Source organism: Micropterus salmoides, unplaced genomic scaffold (genome assembly GCF_014851395.1).
Source record: "Micropterus salmoides isolate LMB-PRFRI ecotype aquatic unplaced genomic scaffold, ASM1485139v1 Ms_hic_scaffold_17, whole genome shotgun sequence".
In the NCBI taxonomy this organism is placed as follows: domain Eukaryota; kingdom Metazoa; phylum Chordata; class Actinopteri; order Centrarchiformes; family Centrarchidae; genus Micropterus; species Micropterus salmoides.
The window spans coordinates 8,784,263-8,810,803 of NW_024040817.1; the positions used below are offsets into that span (position 1 = coordinate 8,784,263).

General features: G+C 38.9%; 1 protein-coding gene across 1 annotated transcript; it reads left to right on the plus strand.

Moving 5' to 3' along the window:
* The first annotated feature begins 391 nt into the window (after positions 1-391).
* On the plus strand, positions 392-25,951 carry LOC119907852. The gene is made up of 10 exons (XM_038725531.1): positions 392-736; positions 5,331-5,392; positions 5,798-5,818; positions 6,005-6,277; positions 6,691-6,778; positions 7,581-7,807; positions 8,611-8,898; positions 9,323-9,501; positions 16,178-16,270; positions 17,898-25,951. The coding sequence occupies exons 2-10, from the start codon at positions 5,347-5,349 to the stop codon at positions 18,342-18,344; spliced, it is 1,662 nt and encodes a 553-aa protein (XP_038581459.1). The 5' UTR covers positions 392-736; positions 5,331-5,346; the 3' UTR covers positions 18,345-25,951.
* Positions 25,952-26,541: the final 590 nt, after the last annotated feature.

Below are 26,541 nucleotides of genomic sequence, written 5' to 3' on the forward strand. Positions count from 1 at the left end.
CTGAAATTCATTTATGGCTTTTGGTTTAGTGTACCACCCCAGGATTTTCAGTGGCCCACTGTCAAGATACTCCATATTCTTGAGAATTCAATGCTGCGATGGTGCAAATATAACTGGCAGGTCAACCCACTTTATCTCATCTACCTTACACCAGAACTGATGTGTTATGAACACATCATAAGTGCGGAAATGAGCCCGAGCACAGGGAAACACACCATCAGTCAGAAGTCCAAAACACACACACACACGCACACGCACACACACACACACACGCACACACACACATACACACACACACAGGCTGGGACACGAGGATGGCAAAACGGCAGGAAAACACAGGGAATGAGGGGGAGGCAGGACACCGGACAATGACGAGATGATAAAATAACTTTGGGATTTGTAGCTGCTTGACCAGATACATGAACATCAGACTGGAGAAATCGTGCATGTATAATGGTGCCCTGAGGTTAAACTGCAGAGCGGCTGCTCGTGGCTCCAAGCGATTTATACCGAAGATTCACGAACACCGCCGACCTCAAATGGTCCACAAACCCGAGATCAACCGAAAGTCTCCAGTTGCTCCCGATCCGGCCCCATTGAAGTCTGTTGTTGTCGGTCTGGGGGCGATGGGGTGGACGAGATTCAAGAAATAAAGGAAAAAAAAGTCGATTTCCAGGAAGCATCCCTCCTGAGCCCCTCCCAATCCAGTGATTTTCGGATTCGAGGCTTGACAAAGGTAATTACCATCATCCAATTATGACTGTATATTACAGAAATTGCTCTTTTTCCCCTCAATATTTCGTTCAAGCAGGGAGGTAGTGGGTTAAATTCTGCAGTTTTTCCTTCGCTGTTTTGACTATTTGCTTGTGTTGAGCGGTCCCACACGGCAGAAACGGCTGATTTAGGGCGTGTAACCAACAGCAAGGCAGCGAAGGAATGCAGGATGGCTGCAACCTCAGGCACCTCCACTCAAGAATAAAACAATTAACGGTTTCCAGACATATCAGAAGAGGTTAACCTTCTGAAATGCATGAAAAAAACTATAAAATCCACATTATCCAGACAGGAAGTCAAGCATTGCTCAGACAAGACATTACTGAATAAGGTATTCGTGCACAGAATGGCCTCCTTCCTTATTCAAATATTTGGGTTAATTATATGAATTCACTAATCTTTCTGCTGATGTCTTGGACACTTCTAAAATTAACACCGTATTTGCACGCTGTTGCTAATAATCGGACCACATTTAATGTTGCCAAGACTGTGGTGCATTATCATGTCTTGTTTTCGGGATATCCCCCTCTGAATCAGGTATTTTCTGGTCCATCCCAGTGGAAATGGTTACGCAATGTACATGCACCCATTAGAGCCGCTGACTAAGTATTTGTCACATAGAAGAGCCATTAACAGAGTGTTGAGGAATGAGGACAGTACCTGATTTCCTATGAATGGAGCAAACCAAGACATCTTAGAAGGAAACAAGTAAGCGATTTGATTCATAACAAATCTCCTCTAACAACATGTTCACAGATTTTTTGCTTGATCTTAACCAAAACTATGTATTATTACGTATTATTAGCTCACCAATGCTAAGGGAGATGCACAAACCATCACCCAAACTATGTCTTTGAGGGAAAGAAACTGCAGAGATAAAGAGAGAATGCATGCTGGGATCCTGGGACATAAAAGATGAATATATTATGCACTGATTCTGGCATTAGAGTGTCTGGCAGTGGTGGTACAACCCCAAACTCTGTCCAGTCTTCAGTCATTCATTCTTCCCGTCTCATTTACTCCATCTTCCACCCGGACATCCCCATAACGGGACAGCCCCATTCATGCCGGTCGTGACACACCCTTGGCTGCACCAGCAGATGCTCCTGGCTGAATGGGCTGCGTAAAGTGTGAGGAGGGGGAACGAGGGGGATTGGAGGTGGAGGTGCAGAAGAGGAAAGTGCAGAGAAGCAGATGGCCAAGAGAGGGGAACCATTTTTAAGTGCCATTGAACTATTACATTTGACTCATGTTAAAAAACAGATAAATTGAAGAACCTCTGTATGGCATTGTGAACATCAGGACACAGCTCTTAAATTCAGGTTAATAAAATTAGTTAGTTAGTCAGTTAGCAGCAATGGTAGAGAGAGCTCTGTCTTAAAATACCAACAGGACATGGAGAAACCATCACAGCGATGTCAAGACGACTATAAAATATATTTATTATTAGGGTGATACTTGCCCAGTATACAGCAAACCAGTATATCAGTCTGAACATCATAGGAGTCAGTTACAAGGTGAATTAAGGAGAGGATAAAGAAGACAAAAAAGGGAAGAAAAGACTGAACTAGACAGAAATTTTTCAGAGGAGGAATATAAAAATAGAGACAGAGAGAAGCAGACAATACTGTATCAAGAGGAGGATGGAGGCATGATGCTACCGCCCTCCTGGCTTGTGTGGGAGAGCAGAGATGAGGGGGAAAGAGGCTCTTATGTCAGGATGGATGTCAGCTTGATGAGATCAGCCTGAAAGATGTAACCTCCACGCCTCTCACCTCGAGGAGGCTGCTGGATGTGTCACACTCACTTCACCGAATGCTGCGTCTCGTACAGTCCGATTGATCTAATTGGTCATAACAGGAGACAGGAGAGCAGTGACCCCATTTAGAGTCAGACAGAATTTATATCACACCCTCAGCCAAAGGACAATGGTTGTATCTGTATCTCAGGGTTCTTAGCTGAATCTTTTATCCAGGACAGTCAGTGGTGAAAGAGTATTTTTTCCAGAATTTCCACCTTTAATTACAGCACCCCCCCCCCTCCCCACCCAAGGCAGCCTATTTAACGTTGTGTAGAAACACTGGCTAAGGCTTCATCTTCCCTCCAGTTTTTATCAGATTGTACTTGCTGAGAATGTGTTAAAGTTTAGTTTTTTATCCATCAGGCACCCAATTAGGACAGCAGAACTTTTCTTTGTGGGTTGTAAGGGGGGAAAACTTGGCCTTGTGTAGTCTCTCTACACAGCTTTATGGTGCATTCGTTAGATGCACAATCACTACTCTGTCTGCACTTTACTGAATACATTTTTGTGTGCAACTTGCCAATGACTTGCAGTATAAACTTAATACAATCAGCAGCACATCTCTCATTTTCTTTTCAGATGTATAGTTATCTCCATCATTGTATTAAATGTGTGAATTATGTCTTTGTTAATGGCTCTGTAGAATATCAAAGGAAGACGATTCAAACCTGCTTCACTGGGGACCGATTAGAAAATATGCTGTTATTACTGTGTTTCGCTGAAAGACAAGGACCCTCTTGAGAACATTTTCGGACCACTTTATAGGGTGTTATTTGGAAGTGACTTTGTGTCTGTTTGTGTGCAGATGGAAAGTGGATGGGCTTTTTCTTTTGTTTTTTTCTTTAAATGGCACTCTAAACTCTCCTCTGAAGAAGCTGGCAGAAATACAATGGCTTTAAATTGTTCTCTCTTTCAGAGTCTATAGATGCACTCTATTCCATAATGCTGCAGTGCATACAAACAGCACTCAACTTCACTGATTTTGCAGAACTCTGAAAGCCGCTTTATATTTTTAGAATTTTTGCAAGCTAAAATTCATAGCATGTATTAAGCTGGAGAAGTAATCTCATTTTAGTGAAAACATATATCATACAGGCATTTGGTATCTTTTTTTGGGTCTATATAAACGATTCAGTAAGGCCACATTAAAAGACTCACTCAGTCACTCTTTCAGCCCATGGCTGTTGGTGCATTTCCCCCCTAATTCACTTCAACAGGCTTTTTGAAGTCAGTAGTTTCAGTCATCTTGTTGTTGAGACTGAGGTCAGAAACAACTGGATTGCTAGTTGTTGTCCAATTGAAAGTGTAGCAGACGATGGAGTTGTAGTGTAGATGAATGAAGCAATGCATGCTATTATTTTCATAATCATATTTTTCAGTCAGTCTCTCATAATATAATACTCACACGCCCTCATACACATTGAAATTCTTGCGGAAAATAGTCATTTTGTTGTGGCGGTGCTGTTGTTGTTTTGGGAAATTTGACATCCATACTTTATGTAATTTCAACTCTTCAGAATTAATAGAGTTCTACTTGACCAGACTTGGCAAGGATCAGAGTGCTTTGAGAAGAGTTGTTAGTAATTTTGTTTTCCATTCAAATCTCCTTCTCTTTTCAGCCATTACTCTCTATCTCTCCCATTATCTATTCATCTAATTATCCCACTTTAACTCGGTGCTACTACTGCTTAGTCTAATCCAATGCAGTAGTCGTGAAAGGTCAAAGAGTCTCCTCATGCCAGCTGGCTCTCATCAACCTAATAGGATGACCACGTACTCTTGCGTGTATATCTCTCCTGCCCTCTCGTACTCTCTGGCATACCCTCTCTTCCTTCACTGTTTCTCCTTTCTTCCTCTCTCTCTGGTTTGTCATCATGTGTCGTGAGTTGGGAGCTGATTGACTCAGCAAGAGAGCTGCACACAGTGACTCACAAACACACGTCTCTCTCTGCTTTGAAGACACATTATCTATAAAACTTAATAGTGTATTTTACTTTACAGCAACACTATAGATTTTCTTGTCAAGGAAGGTTGGCCCTGAGGCATTTGAATTGCTAATTTGTGAAATGCTATTTAGTGTAGCGGGCTGGTGCAGTGGGGAAGGGGGAGAGAACTTCTCTTCAACTTGAGCACACAGATTAAAGCTGGCAGAGATGCATAATTAAACCCTTACCCAAATTAGCAATACATCTTTAATGTAAGAAAGCTTCGACAGTGAATACAATTACGGAGCCAGGGGAGGAGTTAAAGTTGTAAACTTACATGGAAAAAAATCTAATATTCTCTGAGATTATAAAGCAATACATTTGCAAGAAAAAAATATAGATATTATGAGAATAAAGTCACAAATTTACAAGAAAAAACTCAAACAATTATATTTTTCAGATGTGCTTGTGTTATTAAAGGCTCTATGCGGTAAACAACATCTAAGCTACTTTCACCAACCATTATTATGAGAATCTGAAAGCTCCACCTCTTCTCTTATGTCTGCTCTGACTCTTGTCTTGCATTATTAATGACTTGTAAGTGTACCACTTTAATCTTGGAAATCTTTTAAATAACTACAATAACCCAAATATGTTATTGTAGAAATCAAGTCTCTTTTAAAGAAAAATATGCTTATGTCACATAAAATTATCCCATCTTGATATAGTTACGGTAGATGTCTCTTTTTAGAAAGTCATGAATTGATCCTTTGGAGCCATAATCATAAAATGAAAAGCTATACATAATTGTTGTGGGATTCTTTTTTCAGAGACAGACGATTCAAGATGAAAGTAATCAGCGCTGCTGTGATTAGCGCCCTGTTCTGCACTGGTAAGCACAAACATAATCAGTCACTTGGGAGCAGGTTTAGATAAATGAACAGCTGAAACAGACTTTCAGCAAAACTGAATTTATTTCAACTGAATGATTTGCATATATTCTATGAAAACCACACCCAGGAAGCTATTTTAAGTTGTTTTGTGATATATTTAATTTTCACTTATTGTTTTTCTTCCTTTTCTAATGAGAAAGTCAGATTGTGTTTACATCTGGTCTATTTTTAGCTGCCAGTATGTGAAGTATTTACATTTCAAATACTTTCATACTTTTTGGGGAAGTGGTTTTTCAATAAGAACAAAGGAACTCTGACTCATTTAGAGCTCTTTGTACAAATCAGCACACAACTAAAAAAAGATGTATTTTAAAATAAACTCCTCTCTATCTGTTCTTTCACAGTTGTGTCAGCAACTTTGAAAGGTAAACGTGCATGCTTATTTGTATTGTAATACATGACCAGGAATGCTTTTTGAGAGTGTACAAATTATACGTATGAGAAAAGATACAGTGATAGTATAATTGGTTTCATACCTGGGCAGATAAAGTAAATAAGAAATAGCATGTTAACTATAATATCTAATAAAACATCTTGATTGTTTCTACCAGTTAAAGAGGAACACAGGACAGCCTTCTTTGGGGAGGACATTCACATCGATGTCTCGCCTGGGAACGTTAGTGAGGTTGTGTTCAAACCCAGGTACAATCGCTCCGCTGAGGTAGTTCTACTGCAAGCAGGCCGGGTGATGACTCCACAGGGCCATATCAACTCTCTGGGCCACCTGGTGCTGGAGGACGTGCAGGAGGAGAACGAGGGGTTGTACATTATGAGGAACCCCACTACACCCAACTTAGCCAAGCACCTCATCCTCATTGTCAGGGGTAAGCGGTCTGCTGCACTCTTATCTGGAGGTGGGGAGAGCGTTAGGAAGGGTCCCCCTGACTGAAGTCTTTTCAGGGAGCGAACAGTAGAATCCTAAAGATTAGCACTATTTGTTATATCAGAAAAGACCATGTATAATCCACCAAATCATGTTGTATAAGTTCACAGGGTTTTATTTGTATAACATAAATTCTGGTTAGAGATTGGATGGATAAAAATAGAACATTCTGTTAAGGTCTAAAGATTTAGCATTAATGTTAAGGAATCACACAACCAACTATAAAACTATTTCACCATTGATAATCTGCTGAAACAGAATTGATTTGCGCACAGTAACTTTCACCACATCATGACAAAGCTCTGCCACCAAGATCCTGCTTTGACTTTTATTTCCTCTGGTCTTGTTGAGCAGACTGTGCTTTGGAGCAAGTGGTGAAATATGGAGAAACTTACTACATCCATCTCAACCAAGTCAAAGGACCCATCACCCTGGAGTTCAGGTACGGTGGGTGAAAGTGCGTCACAAGAAGGGAAAATAGGATTCATAAATGTGTATATATACGGAGTCTATTACAGATTGTTTAGTTGTTTTGGCCTAAATTTAAAAACCGCACCGGGACGGAAGCTGTAAAATTAGCTTCAGCTAGACACTGTGAAACAGTTTTTATCTGCAAGGTCCCTGTTAAAATAAAGAAAATAATTAGGACTATGACACATGCTGCTGCTAACTGTAACAAACCTCTGACCACACCCGAATCAGTGATGACACAACAGCGGCAATTAGAGGTTGTAATGGAAATTTTCCTTAAGTGAGTCTTCTGAAATAAAGAATTCAATCCAGATGTCATTTAAGGGTTTTATTCTTTGCAAAGGGTCAGACAAACATACAGAGTGCAACCAGTCTGCAGAGTGTAAGACCAAGAGCCAGTGAAGAAACAGGTGACTTTACACCTGTTGTTATGCAGCTGTCTTAGGGAGGAAGGGAGTAGGAACCAACTGCCCTGAGATGAAGGCCTAATAAGCACGGTCAGACAAGGAAACCCTCCAACGAGCTACATTCCTATTGGAACCTTCACCTAGCTGCAACATAATAAAATTATCAAACACCACACAGTGAAACATAGGTCTATAATAATGCAGCATACAAGGTAAAACAGTAAACATACACTATATAAAATATCAAATTTCCATCACAAGGTAAAACACCTGCTGCAACATTACTGATTGGGTTGAAGTAGATTTACATTGATTGCTCATGTGCTAGTTTAGGAAACATCTATTGTCTTCAATTTTATTTTTAAGGCCCAGTCTGGCTCATCCCAATCAGACTGAGATGCAGCATGCAACAGAGTCTCCATCTGTGATGCTGTATAATCAGACAGCGGTGTCAGCAGAAGAATATGTGGGGCGACTCAGTGTGTCGGAGAAACGGGTGATGCTGCACTCGGTGAGGATGACGGACGAGGGGAGCTTCACAGTGCTGGACCGTGACGGCAAAGTGAGGAGGAGGAACTGTCTGAATGTCAGAGGTGAAGAAACATCTGTGCTTTGCTGCATCCTCTCAGCTTTAATTGACTGATCTGTCAGCGTTATGTGCATGTGTCGTTATTCTGCACATGCTGGTGTTATATGTGTCCCATCTAAGTGGAGTGCTGATGTTGGCACAGTACTTGAATTGCTGAGAAATGTGATATGCCAAGTTCTGATATAAGCCTTCATACTCTTCACAAAGTGTTAGTTGTCCATACCTTTATCATAAAAGTGCCAATAGTGTTAGTGTTGTTTTTACGTTTCACATTTTGCAAGTTTTCATCTTGCCTTAGAGTCACTGTCAGCATAATCTCATTCTTGACTGTATTAATTAAAAAAAAATCCTCAAGCCATAATCTCAGAAAAGTTCATAAGGTTTTAATTAATGTATTTAAAATGAGGTTCAACCTCCCGTCTTATCCACTGCCCCATCACCACCCCCCTGCATCTATTAAAGATTAAAACTATATCAGGAACACATTTACTTTAATAAAGGTTAGGGAGCCAAATGTTACACCTAAGCTGAATGGACTGACAGACTGATTAACCAACATTCCTCTAAAAAGTGTATATGTGTATATCTCCTGTCTATCGATGTATCTGCAGGTGTGAAATGTGCATCGTGTCTCGTCCACATTAGTAGATATTCAGGTTGGCGGTGCAATTGTATGTGTGTGTTTAGCTGTTTATGCTGTTACCACTAACAAACCCTAGAAATGTGTCTACATTAGCAGATACACATTGCTGGGCTATTCATATACGCTGTACATCGGTTTACATTTCTGCCTTTGGTTCTCCACAGAGCACCAGAACTTCATGCACCTTTCGTATGGAGCAAACCTGAAGATGAAACTCTATGTGCACCATTCCAATGTTAACATTGTCTACAGGCGCAAATCAGACAATCAGGACCAGGTCATCCTGGATCAGGGGGTTCTGGTGACACCGCTGGACCCTCAGCTAGAGGGCAGGCTGAGTGTGCAGGGATCAGAGCTCATCATGAAGAAGGTCCATGTGGCTGACACGGGTGTCTTCAAAGTGACAGACCTGTCTGGGTATCCTGTGGCTCATGTCTACATAGAGGCAGACGGTAAGAGAAAGTATACTGTAGTACGTTTTTACAGTACATTGCTTTGTGATATTGCCCATTTTATGGAGCCATTTGGACTTTGCAACCAAACCTTTTGTGTCAAAGTCTAGTCCTAAGTGGAAATAATGAAACTGTGGCATAAAAGCAAAACACAATCAAGGATGTGATAACAGTGACACAGATAATGGAAACAAATGAGACTGCCACGCTTTAACTGATGACCTTTCATTTAGATATCCTAAGCTGCACAGGAGAAGAAATGTAATCTTTAACTAGATAAACTTAATTAAAACAAGATTCAGTTTTCACAAGACACTGAGATGAAAGATGAAAAGCTACACAGTAAAGTCAGTCTGACAGAATTCCTGCAGTCACAGAAGACTTATTATTTTTCTCTGTGGATGTTTTTGTTTTCTTCCCTCAGCCTATAAGCTGCCTCCCCTGACTGTAGCCATCCTCTCCCTGCTGTGTCTGATCGCTCTCATGCTGCTGGTGTGCTTGCTGTCCTGTCTCTATAAAATTCATAAGAGGAAGGAGAAAAACAAGAAGCTGATGCTCATTGCTCAGCAGGCTGGCAAAGGAGACGGCGAGGCTTTTAGACAGGTAACACCCACCTAGTGCATTACCGCCATTCTTCATTTCTCTGTGACGGAGGAATATTGTAGAGTCACTGCCATAGGAATAAGAAAGGGCTCTGGTGGAATGGAGAGGTGTAGAGTTAGGTGTGTGTGTTTGTGTGGCTGTGTTGGCTGGGAAAGGATTAAAAGGCTTAAGGAGGGTTCTGTTCCTGCTGTGAGTCAGCATGGTCAGCTGGTCAACATATGGTTACAGCCAAATTTACAGACATCAGCACGGCTGAGGAAAACTCACAGAAACATAGGATTTCTAGCTCTGTGAATGTCTTTTCTCTTCTCTCACACCTATATGTTGTACATTAACCTTCCAGAGACACAAGTGTATCTGTCATATCTGTCTTTTTAAAACTAGTCATAAGGTGTTAGTGTTAATGATCTAAATATTTTCTATATTCCTCCTGCTTAGGTCACTGTAAATCCCATTGAATAGGAACAGCAACTAAATGCCTTAAACAGCTTAATGTAAAAGTAAAAGAACAGAAGGAATTCACGTGTATGATATATGAAGTAAACCACTACAAATTAAATTAAAAGATTCACACTTCAATCTTGACCACACTTCTGCATTCATTTCTTAGTAATTGACTATATTTAAGAGACTTACGAGACAAACATACTCCAGTGGGGAAGCTTTGAGCCACAGGAAGCAGTTTCTACACATTTAAAATGTTTAAAATATCCTTTCCATTTTTAATGAAGTACAAGCACAACTTAGAGTCTCAAGCCTGGCAGCAAAGAGTGCTGTTGCACCAGATACTTTTTGTACCTGCACCTGAAATTGCACTGCATTTGCACAGGGAACTCATTATTATTTGGGAAAGAAAATGCTTTTTAGAAATTTTTATACTATATTTTAATACAAATGTTAGCTGAATGTTAGTAGAATATAGATCACCCTGTGTTGTCAGATAGAGACTCTGTTTAGCACTCACCGTGTAAACAAAATCATATTTTTAGTTTGCATTATTGCTCATGATTTATTGTAAACGGTTCATTCACTACAAAAAAGCCATTTGAGGCATCAACATTACTGTTTGTAATTCTTAAAACGTCAATTCTGTATAAAACTATTCAATTAAGAATTAATTGTGACGGCCTCAAAGCCTATGAGGACAAAAATAAAACAAATGAAAAACATTGATTGTTTTCAATTGGCAATTTAAAATCTTTGCTCTCCTTCAATTCACCTGCCCAATGCTGGCTAATTGGATGATTTAGGGGAGTTGTTAATTAACCTTCTATCACCACAACCCTCCACTCATCGTCCCCAGTTCGAGATTTGTTAAAGGAGCTTTATGAGACATTCCCTGCTGCTAAGTGTTGTACTAGAGCACCAGCGTCTCAGACCAAAACAGGCAGCCTACCAGACTCTATTAAAAAAAAACACAAAATCTAAATAAAACTCACCATAACCATCTTTGTTAATCTTTCCACTTTCCACTTTCCAATCTCCAACTCTGGTTTGGTCAAAATAAACCTTAATTTACTGAGTTAGTTAAAAAGAAACAGTTGTTGTATCCTTTCAGACCAGCTGTATAAACAAAGCACAGAGAGGCTATATCCTAACATAACAAATTGTTGATATCTAGATGTATGGAGAAATTATAAACCCATTACAAACAGATTAAATCTTATAATAAAGATAATCAAACTCAGCACTGATGTAATTCTGAAGGACCAAATGTTAATTTACAACCAAACTATCTTAATTTGAAACTAATTCAGACAAAACAAAATCGCTTTTATATGACTTTTATAGACATTTACTGCTTTACCAAATGGTTTATTGGATAAATTATCAGATTTTTAGAAATAGGTGACAGTAAATAACCAATTATTCCCTAACCAGCATTCCTTCTAAATTGCACTTTAATTTATGGTCCAATTAAAACACTGCAGACAGATGACTGACTCATTGTAAACAACCCAGAAACAGCTGCAGAGACTGATTGCTTTGTAGATACTATTAAATGATGTTTTGGACAATATGTCATATTACTAGTTTGAAATAGTAAAGATGCATTTGAGTTCAGTGTTTTTTTGAGATAAGGAGTTATAAATGTTTTATGATTTGCAAACATATTTACAGAGATGCAGATCAAGCAACAATAAACAATTTCTCAAATTTTAACTTTCCAATTCGCTTTCACTTCACACTAATTAGTATTTGTATATGGCACATTAATGTTACTTATGTTTGTATTTCTCTGTTCCCTCTCTTTTCTTTTTCTGTGTATTTGCTCTTCCATCCTAAATTCATATTTAAGGACACCTAACACATTAAAGACCACTCTCAGGCATCTGCAGGGTACAGCTGACACACTTGTGATGCTATTCAATGCAATAGTCCTTATTCTCAGAGTTATCATTTTGAGTTTGCTTTGCGTTTTGGGTGGGTAACTACATTCAGTACAATGGCATTGCAACACAAAGAAAACAACTCGCTGGGTTAGTAGGAAAAAAGTTGGTAAATTACCAACAGGATTTAAGCTTAAGCTTAAGATAAGATTTAAGTTTTTTTATTTAACTTCTACCAACTATATACATTGTATGTATGTTTGAATTTATATTTAATATTTAAGAATCTGAGGTGATAAATGTTTGTCCAGTTTATGATGTTTTTATGATGTGCATCTTGCTTCAAGTGTTGAGAGAATTTAAATTACTGCAGTAGAAATGAGGCCTTTATGCTCACAGCTGGATGTCTCTGATTGGTGGCCCAGCTAACGCTGTTGCCTGTGCGTTGCATTTCTCCCACTTTAAGGAACCTCAAACGGAGCCTCTTCTTGGTGAGAGAATTGTGTTCTGGCCTCTTTCTTCGGCTCTTCCTTCTTTATATTGGTGTCTAGAAAAATGTACAGTTTATTTTGGCAAATAAGCTCCTTGATCAACTTCCTGTTGTGTGAAAAGATTATTGGTGACAGTTTCAGAAATGTGTGTTCAGTATTTTGTAGATTGTGGTGCTTTTGAGATAACAAAAAAGTTCATTAAAGAAATTGAGTTCCAGCACACTAAATAAATCCTGGACACTGGGGAGAAACTGCTATCATCAATCTTAATGAACCAGCAGAAGTTGATTGATGACCTAATTTGACAAAAAGTAAATGAATTAACTTAAGTGGATCTGGCACCACAACTTGGGACAAGCTGTCTCGTTGATCCGTACAGACTTTTCAATATTCAAGTGACTGAGCTGTGCGCAGGCATCCCATTTTAATATAGACGTATAAAAGTACATTATTAATTTAGTATTTTTATATTATGTGGTACAGGGTCAGGTATCTCCAGTTTATTTCATGAAGTAGATAACATGTTAACAGCCCAGGAAACTGAAATTGAATCAATCTTAAAATGTATGATACATTTTGAAAATGACTGGCAGTAGTATATGTATTTTGTTGTTAATGGTTAAAACATGGAAAAACACCTGTATGGTGTTAATAAAAAAGAAAGGAGCTCTAAATCAATGTTTAAGTTGAGGTAAAGGACATAGTAGGCCAGTTTTGTGTCTGTGCCAAGTCCCAAAAACTGTGTAGGTTTGACAACCTCGGTCAGGGGTGCGATCTGTCTTCCAGGATTTTAGATACAGTTTTGAACCAGGTTGGGGTGCATACTGCAAATATGTCCATATTAACAAGTAATTTAATGCAATGTTTATTCTTAAAATCATATGTTTCTTAAAACAAGTGAAATCTCAGCTGAGGCGCAGAGCTGTTTCTACTTGGCTCCATTGCAGTTTGTGGAACAAGAGAAACGAGGCCAGGTCTTTTTAACTTGCTTTAAGAAAATGAGATTTTAAACTTGAGTCTAGAGACTAAATGACCTGTTGAGATGGTTTATATCACATTTATATTGGTGTGTAACTGCAGCTGAGCAACAATATTAGAGAAAGTCACAACAATGTTGTGTGTGACTTTTTCTTTCCAGCGTTTGTGACTAAACATTTGCACCACCCATTCCTCTTCTTTCTCACTTTCCTCCCTTGTTTCACTTTTTCTTTCTGCTGATACACTGCTCAGACCTAGCCCTGCAGTTACTCATAATTGCATTAGGCAATGTGGTGATTCAGCTAGCTAAGCGCACACATGCACATTTCCTGCTTCAGTGTTATATTGTGTAGGGTGAATTCCAGGCAAATATCCAGTGTGTATGTGTGGGTATCTGTGTTGATTTTGCGTGTGGTGTACGTGTAAAGGGCAGTAGTGATTTACCTGTATGAGCTTTATTAACCTTTCCTTGATGTACAGTAGATTTGTTCTTGAAGAATTGTCACTGTGTTATCAACTACTTGCCCAAAAAGTATGTGGGTGAGCTGTCTGTGTTTTCTGTGTTTGTCTAGTGTCTGTGCATTATGTTAAGTGTCCATATTGTAGTTTTCAAGTGATGCAAAGCAACATGTAAACATGTGACATGACACCAAGACATTCCCTCTATTCCCTCTATGGCGTGCTGTTTTTACATTTATTCCCAAATATCACTAGTCACCAAAGACTTTAATTTAAGCAACTAATCACTATTCTTCAAGTTATTATTTCCTATTTTGCATTATTGAAGTCTTTTTTAATGAGCAGTGGTCATAAATTTGGGTCTAATTATTTCCTTTAACAAAGACTTGTACCAGTTTCTGTTTAAAATATAAAAAGACAGAATAAACAGCCACACTAGTAGCACAAGACAGGCTAACCAACCGATCATTTTGATTTCACCAAAACTATATTAAAAGACAAATAACATTAAATTATAGTTACATTTTATGACCGGTAGAAGCCAGTATAAAATAAATGTTAAATCAGCAGGTCGTACTCCCTTGCACAGTACTTGTACAGTAAATGGCTCATTGTCTGTGACGTGTCTAAAAGTATTGTTTGAGTGTGTGTTTGTGTATCCTTGAATATTTGTGAATATACTTACATAACAATATGTGTATGTGTGTGTGTGTGTGTGTGCGTGCGTGGAAGTATAATGTGCTCATAATGTGCCTTTAAAATTTCATGTGTGTATGTGAACTTATATATTATGTGTGCTTGTGTATTGACAGTGGAGGTTGAGATGACAGCAGCTGCCCTTGATGTCGGTCAGTCTGACATGTTATGGATTTCCTCATAGAGCTGAGAACACAGACAACACGTGTGAGCGGACTTAACCCAAGAGGCCGACATGAAACTCAAATCAATCATACCTCTCAACCTGGCTCTTTCTCTCTCCCCAGGGTCCGTCTCTCCATCTTCATGTCTCTCTACCTAGCTGTTTTTCATCCTGCTTTTATATCTTACTTTCCATCGTCCTCATCGCTCCCCCTGTCTATTTTCTCTGTAGATCTTTAACATCTGTCTTACTCAGTTTCTCTCTTATGTTTCTTTTCTGTCTCCTCTCCTTTAACATTAAGTCTCTCGTGTCTTCACTTTTTTACTTTTGTCTTCTCTCTCTCTGTCTCAATTTCCACTTGTTACTCTTTGCTCTTACTTCTCTTCCCAGCCTCTCTTCCTCTCATTTCCCCTCTTTCTTTCCTATATATTTTGTGCCTTTCCTCCCTCACGTCTCTCCCTGACCAAAAGATAATCCACTGTGGTGCTAATACAGAAGTTGTTTTATTCAAATTCAAAACTTTTATACTTTATAAATATACTTTTTGTGTTCTACATGGATATTTGTTCAGTCAGTCATTTAGACTTTACACATCACAAACACAGAACATTCCTGTTAATTCACAACAGCACAATATTTTTACATTATAAATTGTGATTTAAGCCCTGCTCTTTTTCAAGCTAATTTTGGTGAACCAGATGTTTTCAGTGTAGAGTTTGCGTATGAATGGTTTTCTGTCTGTATGTGTCAGCCCCTGTGACTGACTGGAGTCCTGTCCAGGGTGTGTACCCCGCCTCTCACCCAGTGTCATCTAGGATTGGCTTCAATCCCCCCTCAAAAACAGCTACGCTGGTATTGAATATATAGAATGAATGTAGTTTTAGCATGGAGCACCAGACTCAATTATCTGCCAAGGACATACACACCATTTTGTGTCTACAGTGTGCTCTCATCCCTTGGCTAAGCTGACTAAAGGCCAGTTTCTCCTAAATGTATTCAATTATTGAACACCTTCCACCCCATCTCTCTCCCAGCTACCTCACTTTATCGCTTCCCCTTATTCCCTCTAAGCTGCCTCACTTCCCATTTTTCCTCTGACTTGTTCTATCTCTTTTTTGACATATCCTTCTTAGTCTCATATTTCTCCTCCTCTCCCACTTTTATTCTTCAAGCCGAGTGTATCTCGTCTCCATCTATCTTTTACCTTCTCTCATGCTGTCTTTCTTGCAGTTCAGTGGAACCACCATTTTTGTAAGATTACGGCCCCTTTGGCTCTGTTTCCTCTCAACCTCCAGCCCTACCTTGAAGACATATAAAACAGCTTGTCTCTCAGTCACGTCACACAAGCTTCCACTTCAGTATCTTGTTTGTGTATTTAAGAGCTTTCTGTGCAGTTTCATGTGCTGTGGATGTGTGTGTGTGTGTTATGTCCTCAGGCAGTGTCTGTGTGTTTTTGATGACTACATTGCAAAATCTCAGCTGCTGGGACATCACATAGTTATGGACACATTTTGATATGTATCCTGTTTGTGTGTTTGTGTGTGTGTGTGGGTCTGCAGGTGGTCCATGAGGCTTACACCCGGTTCGCTGAGGATTCTCTGATGCAGTCTGTGTGTGATAAGACCTCGGAGAGCACTGAGGTCACAATTAAGGTCAGCGGTGGAACCGAGAAGCAGTTTCTTTTTCACACAGAGGGAAGTGGGGTGACCACAAATATAATTACATTAAAATAAGTTATCAACATGCCATAAAAAAGAAGTATGTGATTGAAAAATATGGCTCGTTGTCAAAAAGACACTTTGGATTTGCAGACAATTTCTGAAAAGCAGCAAAACCTACATGAGTTTTACTTTGACACAGATCAGTCAACAACTCAAGCTCCATCTATTCATCACTGTATTGGTCTTGAAAGTGAAATCAGGCTAATAGGTCAACAAAACAGCAGGGTTTTTGATAAGATACAGAACAATTAGAGCAATAATACCTGAGAGTGAAGTCTTGATCTTGATCACGAGAAGGAGCTGCAGCTGAGTAATGTCTAAAACCTGATTACAAAACGCCTTTGTACTGTCAGGGAAATTGTCCTTCAAAGTGGTATGTAAAAAAAATCATCAGACAACAGAGAAATCATTAACCGTCCTTGTGTTTTAGATTGCTTGGCAGAAACTGGCTGCTACATAATGTCACCTCAATTCCAAGTGTAATTAAAAGGCAATCAACCTTACTACGCTCAGTAGTGGAACAGATTAGATTAAAGTTTATAGGAAGGACTTTTTGTGAAACTAACATAAAGAGAAAGTAAAGTGGTCGTGGTTCAGGGAGTTCTTTGAGTTGTTTGATTAGAGCTGTGCAATTTAACATAAAAGTACAGTAGCTTTCTCAAATGTGTTGATTCAAATATCAAGCAATATCTTGGCATCTAGTTAATTGCTGGACTAAATTTGGTTGAAAATGTTTTTACATGCCTGGCTTACATATAACTATTGTTTCAGCAGATTTTAAATAGTTAAGAAGGTACTCACTACATGTTGAAATAAAGTATTTGAAATTCTATTTAAGCAACAGTAATATATACCAAGACAAATAAAGTTTTAACACCAAGTCAGTGCTTACTACTTTGACAGTGGGCAGAACAAACAGTTATCAGACTCACACCTGCTATATCAAGGAAAGCTGCGTGCAGATGTCTAATTGTATGTAAGATGTAATTTATGTCCTTATTAGGTTGTGTCCTCTTAAATTACCCATGTCTACATCTTTAATACATCTTTAAATCAAATACATTTTCTGTCAACATACATAAATCCATTCCTGCAGAATGTTCTCTCCATGTAACAAGAAAATAAGTAGTGGTGGCTGCATGGCAGTGGAAGGTAAATCTATAAATATGGTCCTAGAAACATGTACATAAATGATTCACGCTGTTTTTTCACTGACCTAAATTTTTACCCCTTCTCTTTCCTTCCCTTCCTCCATCCTACGCCACTTTCCTCCTCCATCACTCCCACTCTGTTGTGGTGATCTCTTTTGTACTTGTCTCGCCCCATCCCTCTCTCTTTTCTTGTGCCTCCCATTAATTTCTGCCGCCAGCTTTTTGTACTTTTCCTGGTTTCTCCTTCCTTCTTCTCCCCTTTTGTTTATTATTATCTTCATCATACCTTCTCTACTCCCTCCTCTTTCTCTTCTTGTCTTTGCCTTTTGTAACCTCATATTCCATATGGCTTGTTTTTTGACCCTCACACTTCTGATGTCGTCTTCCTCCTCCCTCTTTTTCTGTAGGGCCTTGAGGTGTCCAAACCGGGCCGCTACCAGGCTCTCACCTCAGACAATTTTTTGGAGATGAGCGACTCTGGGGTGGAGTTCACCATGTCTGGCCTCCCACTGGACAGTGACACTGATGCTGCGATGAACTATGCCTCCCATAAGCCGCTTCTGAATGCCATCTCCCCTACAGCCGTGACAGGAGGAGTTCACTCTGACAGCCTGACCACAGTGTCCCCCCACGGTGACCTTAGCGCAAGCCGGACCCCTGACTCCGCCATGAGTGCCAGCCCTGCTTCCAATCCTCGCTCTCTTGCTGCTGCCACCCCCGATGGCAGCCTGCGTGGTGCTGCTTCGCCGGGAACAGCCTCCAGGGCTACTGCTGGATCGGATTCAACCAAGACAGAGGGAGGGGCGGAGAACGGAGAAGGTGGGCAGAAGGAGGAATCAGCTCAGAGCACCTGAGAAGATGCACCAGGGTGTATTTTTTTTAGCTCATGATCCTTATACAGTAACGACATCCATAACCATCTGGCTGCATTTCTGGGAACCTTATCATATTCAAACAACACCAAGTTCTTGATCATTGCATTTGAAACAACATCACAGACAAAATATTCATGCTTGGATCCAGATTTCAGTTTAGCCTAGAAGAAAATAATAAAAAGGCAGTTGCACAATGTGCCCTATACAAAATTGATGCACCAAATGAGATGCAAAAAAGAGCAAACCCAAGCTCTATCAAAAGAAGAACAAAGCAATTCTGTGCGTATGGAAAAAGCATGCATTTAAATTAAACATTAAAGTAGATATCATAGTTCACATTTACAGGAAAATGCTGACATTAGAGTAGATTGACTGCATGAAAGCTTCAATGGGCTAAAGAAGCACAGGCTCCAAAAGAAGTTATGATGATGTGAAAAGGGTAAAACACACTCAGCACTTTTAGGAAAAACCCTAAATAGGATCAAATGATTTTAGGTCTTGTTAAAAGTTTGTAAAAAAAAAAAAATAAGAAAGAAAAAAGAAAGAAAATACAGGACTTTGACAGTTTGACAGGTAGAGTCAGTAGACTCCAAGGAATCAGATATTATTTTCTGAGACCAAGGCCAACAACAGCAAAGAGCTTCTACTGTATTGAGTTGAATCTCAATGTATTGCCTCTGACAGCACTTTTGTTTGCTCTCATGGCATCAGACAAACACTGCAATGATTGCATTTCATTCCACCCACACTGACTCCATTATTAACAGTACAAGTATGTCAGAAAGTGTATCAGCCTTGCAGAAAGAACTGCTTGTCTCAGCACTCATTCACCCCTATCCATGAGCAAAAACCTCCTCAACTTATTCTATCAAAAAAACCTGCAAACTGAAACAAGCTCAGTAGACTGAATACCATCACTCCTATGCAAGCGCTGCTTGGTAGTTTTGCTTTCTCTCACATCTTGGTTGTCAAGATCTGCCACATTTGAAGGCATCATCTAAAGAATCCCGTTGAAATCGTCCACCTCATCTCACTCACGCTAAAGATGAAAGCCAGAGAAAACACCCACAAGAACAACAACTAACTGTAGAAACCATCCTCATCTATTTTTATTTTCCCCCCAGTGGAGTTGTCACAAGCCCTGTCAGAGCAAAATAAAATTCTGAGAATACTTCTGGGACTTTTGGAACAGCTCCCGAGAAAGTAATTGGATTCTTGGTCTCTGCGCAGAAGGACCGATCCACGGACGCCATAGAGTGAGGAGTGGTGATAAAAGAGACGACAGAGATGGAACAGGGTACTATTCAGGGAACAGATAAATGACTTGCATGATTTAAAGCCTCCTATTTTCATCTCAGCCCCCATCCATCGGAGGAGCGCTGATTATTGTAGCCCAGTTGTTTGCCAAAATGAAGTGACTGGAAAGACGCAGTTGGATCAGTCTTTGATAACGATGCAGCCTACAGCCCCAGCAGAATGAGACAGAGATTATGAGAGGTGTGTGTGGAAGGGGGTTCGTACAAAGCAACCATCAATATTAGACATTCTGTGCGCTGCATGGAGACATGATTCCTTTCAGTGCATGAAAAATAGGAAATGAAAAAGAACACATTCTCATAAAAAATCCTGAATTAATGATTAAAGTAATATCAATAACTAAAAAAAGTGCTGATGGTGCTACATGGATCCAAACCCACCTACAATCCAGTGACATTGATGCTATTATTGACAGTACCAGAAATAATATTACAACATCCGCTTAACCATTGAAGTAGGGAAGGTCAAATGTTTACAACCCCTCCAGTTTTTGTATTCAGCTACTCTGTGATCTTTAATTGAACCAAGGGCATTCAAATCCTAATAACTGATGGTTCATACTGTAGATTTGGTTAATTTAAAATGTTCTAAATTATATTTTTTTAAAAGACCCCTAATACAATTTTGTTTTTTGAGGATCTCCTCACAAGGAGACCTGGGCAAATCAGAAACAAGGGGCTCATTTAATAACACACTTAACAACAATAAACACACTTTATGGGAGAATAATAAAAAGAAAGAAAAGATACAAGTGATGGACCACAGAAATATAGATTAGAGAAAGTAGAAACAGTGATGGGACACAAGTTCAAACAAATTTAAAGAAAAGCACGGACAGAGTCAATTAGATTAAACTCTCACAGCTATAACAATTGCTTTTGAGTAATTAACACTTTCTTTGCAGTGGAAGAAGCCTGTGGGCTAATTCAGGTCACAGGAAACTGATTTACACCAAAGACATTTCACAGAATGAGAGCAAGACATCTCACACTGCTGAGGAAACTTTGTCAAAGCGCCAAAGCCCCCCCCCCCACACACACACATGGCCAAGCAGTCTATGATACTTGCATAGGGCTCCTGTATAGTAAGAGTTCAGCCCTTTTACACCTTTGGAGAATCAGAGCAGTATTCATAGCAACATCATTCATGCGCTTAACCTACTAAACTACACCAAACCACAGCGATCTTCATCATAACAAGGCTCTACTGTCCCAAGGATCCCATTTAATATCACTATTATTGTTGCCATTGACAGCTTAGCAGTATATGGCTACCTCATGCTGCAATTGAATTGATGTCAGCCTGGAAAGTCTGCAAGATTTACGATCTTTACCTCTAAGGGTTGCTAAAAGCAGTCAGACAGACACACAAGTTTGGTGTATGGACAAGAAAAGCACAAGATTTAACACACATAATCCTTTTGAAACAAGGAAGAGGTTCACATTGTAATTAAAAGGGGTGAAAAATAAGTAGCAGCTATTGTAAATACATTACGTGGATCTGCAAAAAATGAGAAGGCTAACTAGGTCCCTTTCTTTTTCAGGAAAATGTAGTTTGAATTGAGTCTTTAAATACTGCACAGGAATCATGAGTGTGTAAAATGACTTGCATACCCTGCTTACATGTCATAGAAGTGTTGATGTTGTACGGCTGTTTTATTGGGAAGTGCTTTCACTCATGCAGGGAATTCTTGACTTTCTCATATATATTAACACTAAGAGGCCACATCAACGCTCCTTTGTGTATGATAAAAATATCAGGTTGACTCAGATACCCTCTGATAATAAGGTTGTGTATTTAAGACAAAATAATGTTCAATTCAATTAAATCTAAAGCAATATTAATGATAATGGCACTGAGACATCGCTAAGATCCACTAGGAAAGTGGAATCTGAACTAACACATCAGTCACTTTTAATCATTCTTTTTTCCACTATTGTAAATATAAAGACATATGATATGCATGTTAAAAAATAATATATTTCTTATTGCAAGGCTTATGCAAGATTTTATACGATCAAAACGCTGCATTGATCCTTTAACCACACATCCACAGTTGGTAGAAAACTAACACGCCGGGCTGCAGATGTATTCAGCTCAGAAGACTCGTCTAACTCATGTCATGTTTACATGTTTGGGTCACAGAAGTGATGCTGTGTGAAATCCTTTCATCAAAATTTGCTTCAGCTGTGTTGGAGTAGAGTCGCCTCAGGGGTGCACTATTTGACAGTGTACCCCTCAGGTAGTCTTATCTAGACTGTTAATTTTAATTTTAAAATCCACTATTGTGTCCCTGAGCAAGACACTTAACCCCTAGTTGCTCCAGAGGCGTGCGACCTCTTACATGTATAGCAATTGTAAGTCGCTTTGGATAAAAGCATCTGCTAAATGAATAAATGTAAATGCTTCACAATTATGTAAAAAAAAAAAAAATGTATTTTTTATTAAAGCAGCAATCAAATGAAAAAACTATTTTATGTTTTTCATTTGTTGTTATAAAGTTGCTGATGTTGTGGAGAAAATTGATGATTTAAACATAATTCTCCAGCATTTTGGAAAAATAATAATTTAATGTCTCGCTGACTCCAAAACCACCTACATTTTGATCTGAGTTAAAATAGTGTATTAAGGACTGGACTTGCTGCATGTAATCACTGAGGCGAGCTGATGGAGGTTAGAAAATTGCTGTAATGTTAAGCTAAATGCTCATTAACCCACAATATCTCATTTCCTACTTCCACATGTATTCATAACAACATGCATGCATACCATCCATCCATCAATCCATCGTCAACTGCTTATCTTGGGTACAGGGTTGCGGGGGGGCTGGAGCCAATCCCAGCTGACATCGGGCGCAAGGCGGGGTTCACCCTGGACAGGTCGCCAGTATGCATGCATACATACAACAAAAAATAAGACAGCTTTGAAGTCGATAGGGCACCTTTGGTAGGTAGACTAGCTTTCACATATTGCTGTCCAATTAGTGAACAGACTGTAGTTACAAGCAGCTGAGTGGGAAAAATGTTTATGTCAGCCTCCCAGTTGTAGTCAGAGTCCGAGATATTTGGTATTTCTAAAACGATACAATAGCTTGCACTTGGTCCACCAGTGGAAAATGGCTACAAAGCCACCATTGCAGGCAGTTATAATTAAATAAAATCTCTTATTACCACTAATGCAATCAATTCAGCTAATAAAAAAGGAGATATACACTGTTTATCTGGTTTTAGTTTAACTTTAGCCACAAGCAACATAAAGCAACATAATAAATAGGCCCTTTATCTGGAGTGACTAAAAGGCAGCATAAAAGCTCCCAAGTTGAATAACAAGAGGTTTTCTGCTTCTTTTGCTTGAACATCGCTTGAATGCAGCATAACAAAGCAAATCAGCATATTACCCAGAATGCCTGAGTATTCCTTTAATAATGTAGGGGAAAATTACCTAAAATTGGAAAGCAGCACAAAGGTGAAATGTTTCATTCTTGACATAAATTACAAAGCCTCTGTTGGACGGCGCTTTAGTGTTTTGCAGGGTGAAGGGCCACGAGCCTCCAGCATGTTCCTGTTGGAAGAATAGTACTAAAGTTCAGACAATAACAGTTGATGAAGGCTTTATGAAAGGATTTCACTGTCATTCAACCTCATCTGATGTTTTCTGTTTCATTACACATAAGAGCTGGTATGCACAAAGCCTCTCAGAACAGAAGTGCTGAACCGTGTGTGGATAGGGAGAGATTTAATAAAAATGTTCTTTCAGTTCTGGTAGATTTGCTCATCTGTTAATCTACTATTCACAGTAATTCCCAAGAATATAATGAAAAATCATGAAATGTTGCCTGCAGTGTGACAGTTTGCTAATACCTTTGATCATAATAGAAACTTGCTTTCACCGAAAATATCAGAATAACTGTCAACTGCGGTTTCTGACACTGAGATAAATTAATTTTAATTCACTGTATAGCTATATTCAGTTACTGTGATTAAATTTAGTCTTATCTTTGATTCATGACAGATAATTGGATAAGTGTCACTCTAAGCCCACTCTATAATGTATAGGAAGAACATTTTTATGAATAAGGAACACACAATTTCAAATCAGGTGGATATTCTTTTGGACAAACCGGTCCCAGTTCAGTAGCACTCCTATTGTGCTCTTATCGGCTTGAAAAAATCTTTTGTAGTTCCCACACGTCTGTCCCCACCGTGATACTCCCAGCACCTGAGAATGTTTTTTGTACAAGAAAAAAACCCCTGAAATGATAATTCTAAAAATAACTTTCATATAATCAGTGTGTTTGTACTGTAGTTTGACAGAACAAGTGCATTTGCCGAAAAAAACTCACCTTCTTTGAATGAATGAACATGCTTGAATCATCGTCAGAAATTTTTGTAGTATCTCATTTAGCACCAAAAAGACTACTCTCGCTACCTGTGTGCTTTGTATTTCTCTTTACTCTGATATTATAGCCTATATCTGCTGTCCAAGTGTATACCTAAGAGTTAGTGTAACTGCAGCATGCTGACCTGTAGATTGCTTGTGGACAGCAGCCGTGATGCTAATAGCTAACAATGATAGTAATAATATGAATTGCAGTTTTCTGTACAGCTAGCCTCCCGAGTCCATCCTGATCTTGTTGCTGGGCTCTGGCCCTGGTTCCCCATGATCCTCTTGACTCCTAATATCACCTTTCACCGCCGGCAGAGTGATGGTTAAAGGACCTTACAAATGTTAATAAAGGTCACTGCCAATCATCTAGGGTGTTTTTATTTCTTGTTGCTGTCAGCACAGGCAGTGTAGCTGAAAACGAGAACCATTTCTTGGTGGAAATAAAAGGCTTCACTTACAAAAGAATCACTGTTAACATTTTTGCTTTCCAACTTTGTTGCATTGTTCATGTTTTTGTCTAAGGCATCTTTGCTGGGACATACTAATCTTTACTTTGCATCACTTCTGATATGACTTGCTTATGCAATTCTCCGATTCTTAGCCGTGAAGCTGATGTTTAATTAAAAGTTTAGAAATATACATGGTCTCATTCTAAGCAGCATTAAAGTTTGTGCTCCAGAGGTTTTTTTTAAATATTACCATCACATGTTTAATGCCATTCTATTTGCATCTACTAGTGATTTACAATTCACGTAATCTCTCTCCGAGTTGTAAAATGGTTTTGGGAAACCCCAGAGTCAGGATGGCTCCAAAGGCTAAATTAGATTTTATTGGATGTTTTAGCGCATGAAACAGGCAGGAGAAGTATTGTCACTGTCAATGTTACTGTTAAATATAAAAGGTTGTTTAGTTAACGTTTTAACTAAAAAAACTTTTACATGAGAAAATCTTTCCTTTTCACTTGATGAAAAAGTGTCTGCACATAATTTTATTTTCTGTAATCAAGTAATAATTGTCATATTTTTAGCTTTATAGTTTAAGGCAGGAATGTCTGTGTGGAGTAAAAGAAAATCATGCAGCTGACAGAGGAGTTAAAGTCCTATTGCTCCTGTCATAGCTCATGAGAGGCTATATAACACTGTTCATGTCTTAGGGGGAGGGGAAATCAAGATATGTATCTGTTTGTTAAATCTTTATGAATTCTGAATTCTTTGAAAACACAAATGCAGACTTCCTCCAGGATGATCTGGTTTCTCTGCTTCTGTACATGTGAGTTGGTCATGTGTCATTTTCAGCCCAACATAACCTGTATTTTTCTACTATTATGAATTTTTGGATAAAAGGGAGCATGTTTTCTGCATTGTGTTTGAGCTTTGATTGATTTAGTGGAATCCAGATCTATTCCAGTTTACTGTCATTGATGAAAAACGTACAGTAAACATCAAAACATGGATGTGTGTATTCCCCAGGATAGTTTCGGTTGAAAGTGAAAAAAGAAAAGCTGCAATGAGGCATTAGAGTATGTTATTCCTGTACATCTTAGATACCAGAAATTCTGGTCTGGTCACTGGTTTGTCTGCATGAAAGTCTCTGTCGTTACTTGTTTTCATTTTCATTTTGAAAGAAATCACTTGAATGCTTCATATCTAAGAGTTCAGATCTCATTTGATGTTTTTCCAAAGCTGGGTAATCATTAACTTTAACAATACTTCACTGCACTGCCATGAACAAGCGACCACACACCCACTTGTTTGCTTGAAGAATAAATCAGTGATTACCGGTGTAAGACCTTTTCCTGCACAGACTTTTGTAAAGCTTCTCTTTTTTCTGTAATGAATGAATAATTCTAATTAAATGACTTTTCAACAGAGCCCGAATCAAAAGATTTAGTGTGTGTCATATGTGTCACTGCTTTTCTTTCCATTTCATTCATAAAGTTATTTCCCATTTGAATTTCAGTAATGGATTAGCAAGCACACAACATGCTATGAAAGCCTTGTTACAATAAATAGTCTGGAGAAGATCTCAGTCTTCAGCCATTTTACAGACAAACAGCCCACGGTATGATCAGATCATGACCTGAAATTGAAGCTCTTAAACTTTAAGATTGCCTAAATACAATAAGAAGTAGTAGAAGCTGTCATAAGTAGAGAATAGATTTCTACAGTCTTGACTCTGGTTGATTGTGCTCCCACTGCCTTTACGCAGAGTGGGTGCTGCAGCTACAGGACTGCAGCTTACTTACATAACATATTTCCGCAATTTCCCCACTGTGGGACAAATAAAGGTTTTCTTGTATTTTCTGATCTTAACATTTTCTTAGCGCTTTTACTTATGAGAGAAAGTGGCTGGTAATGAAGTGAGGGGCACCCCTGCCGGCACAGCACACAATATATATATAATTTATAACAATTGTATACAGAAACATGCTAAGGATGAAACTCCATTCTGCTAATGAGTTCAGACCAGGGGT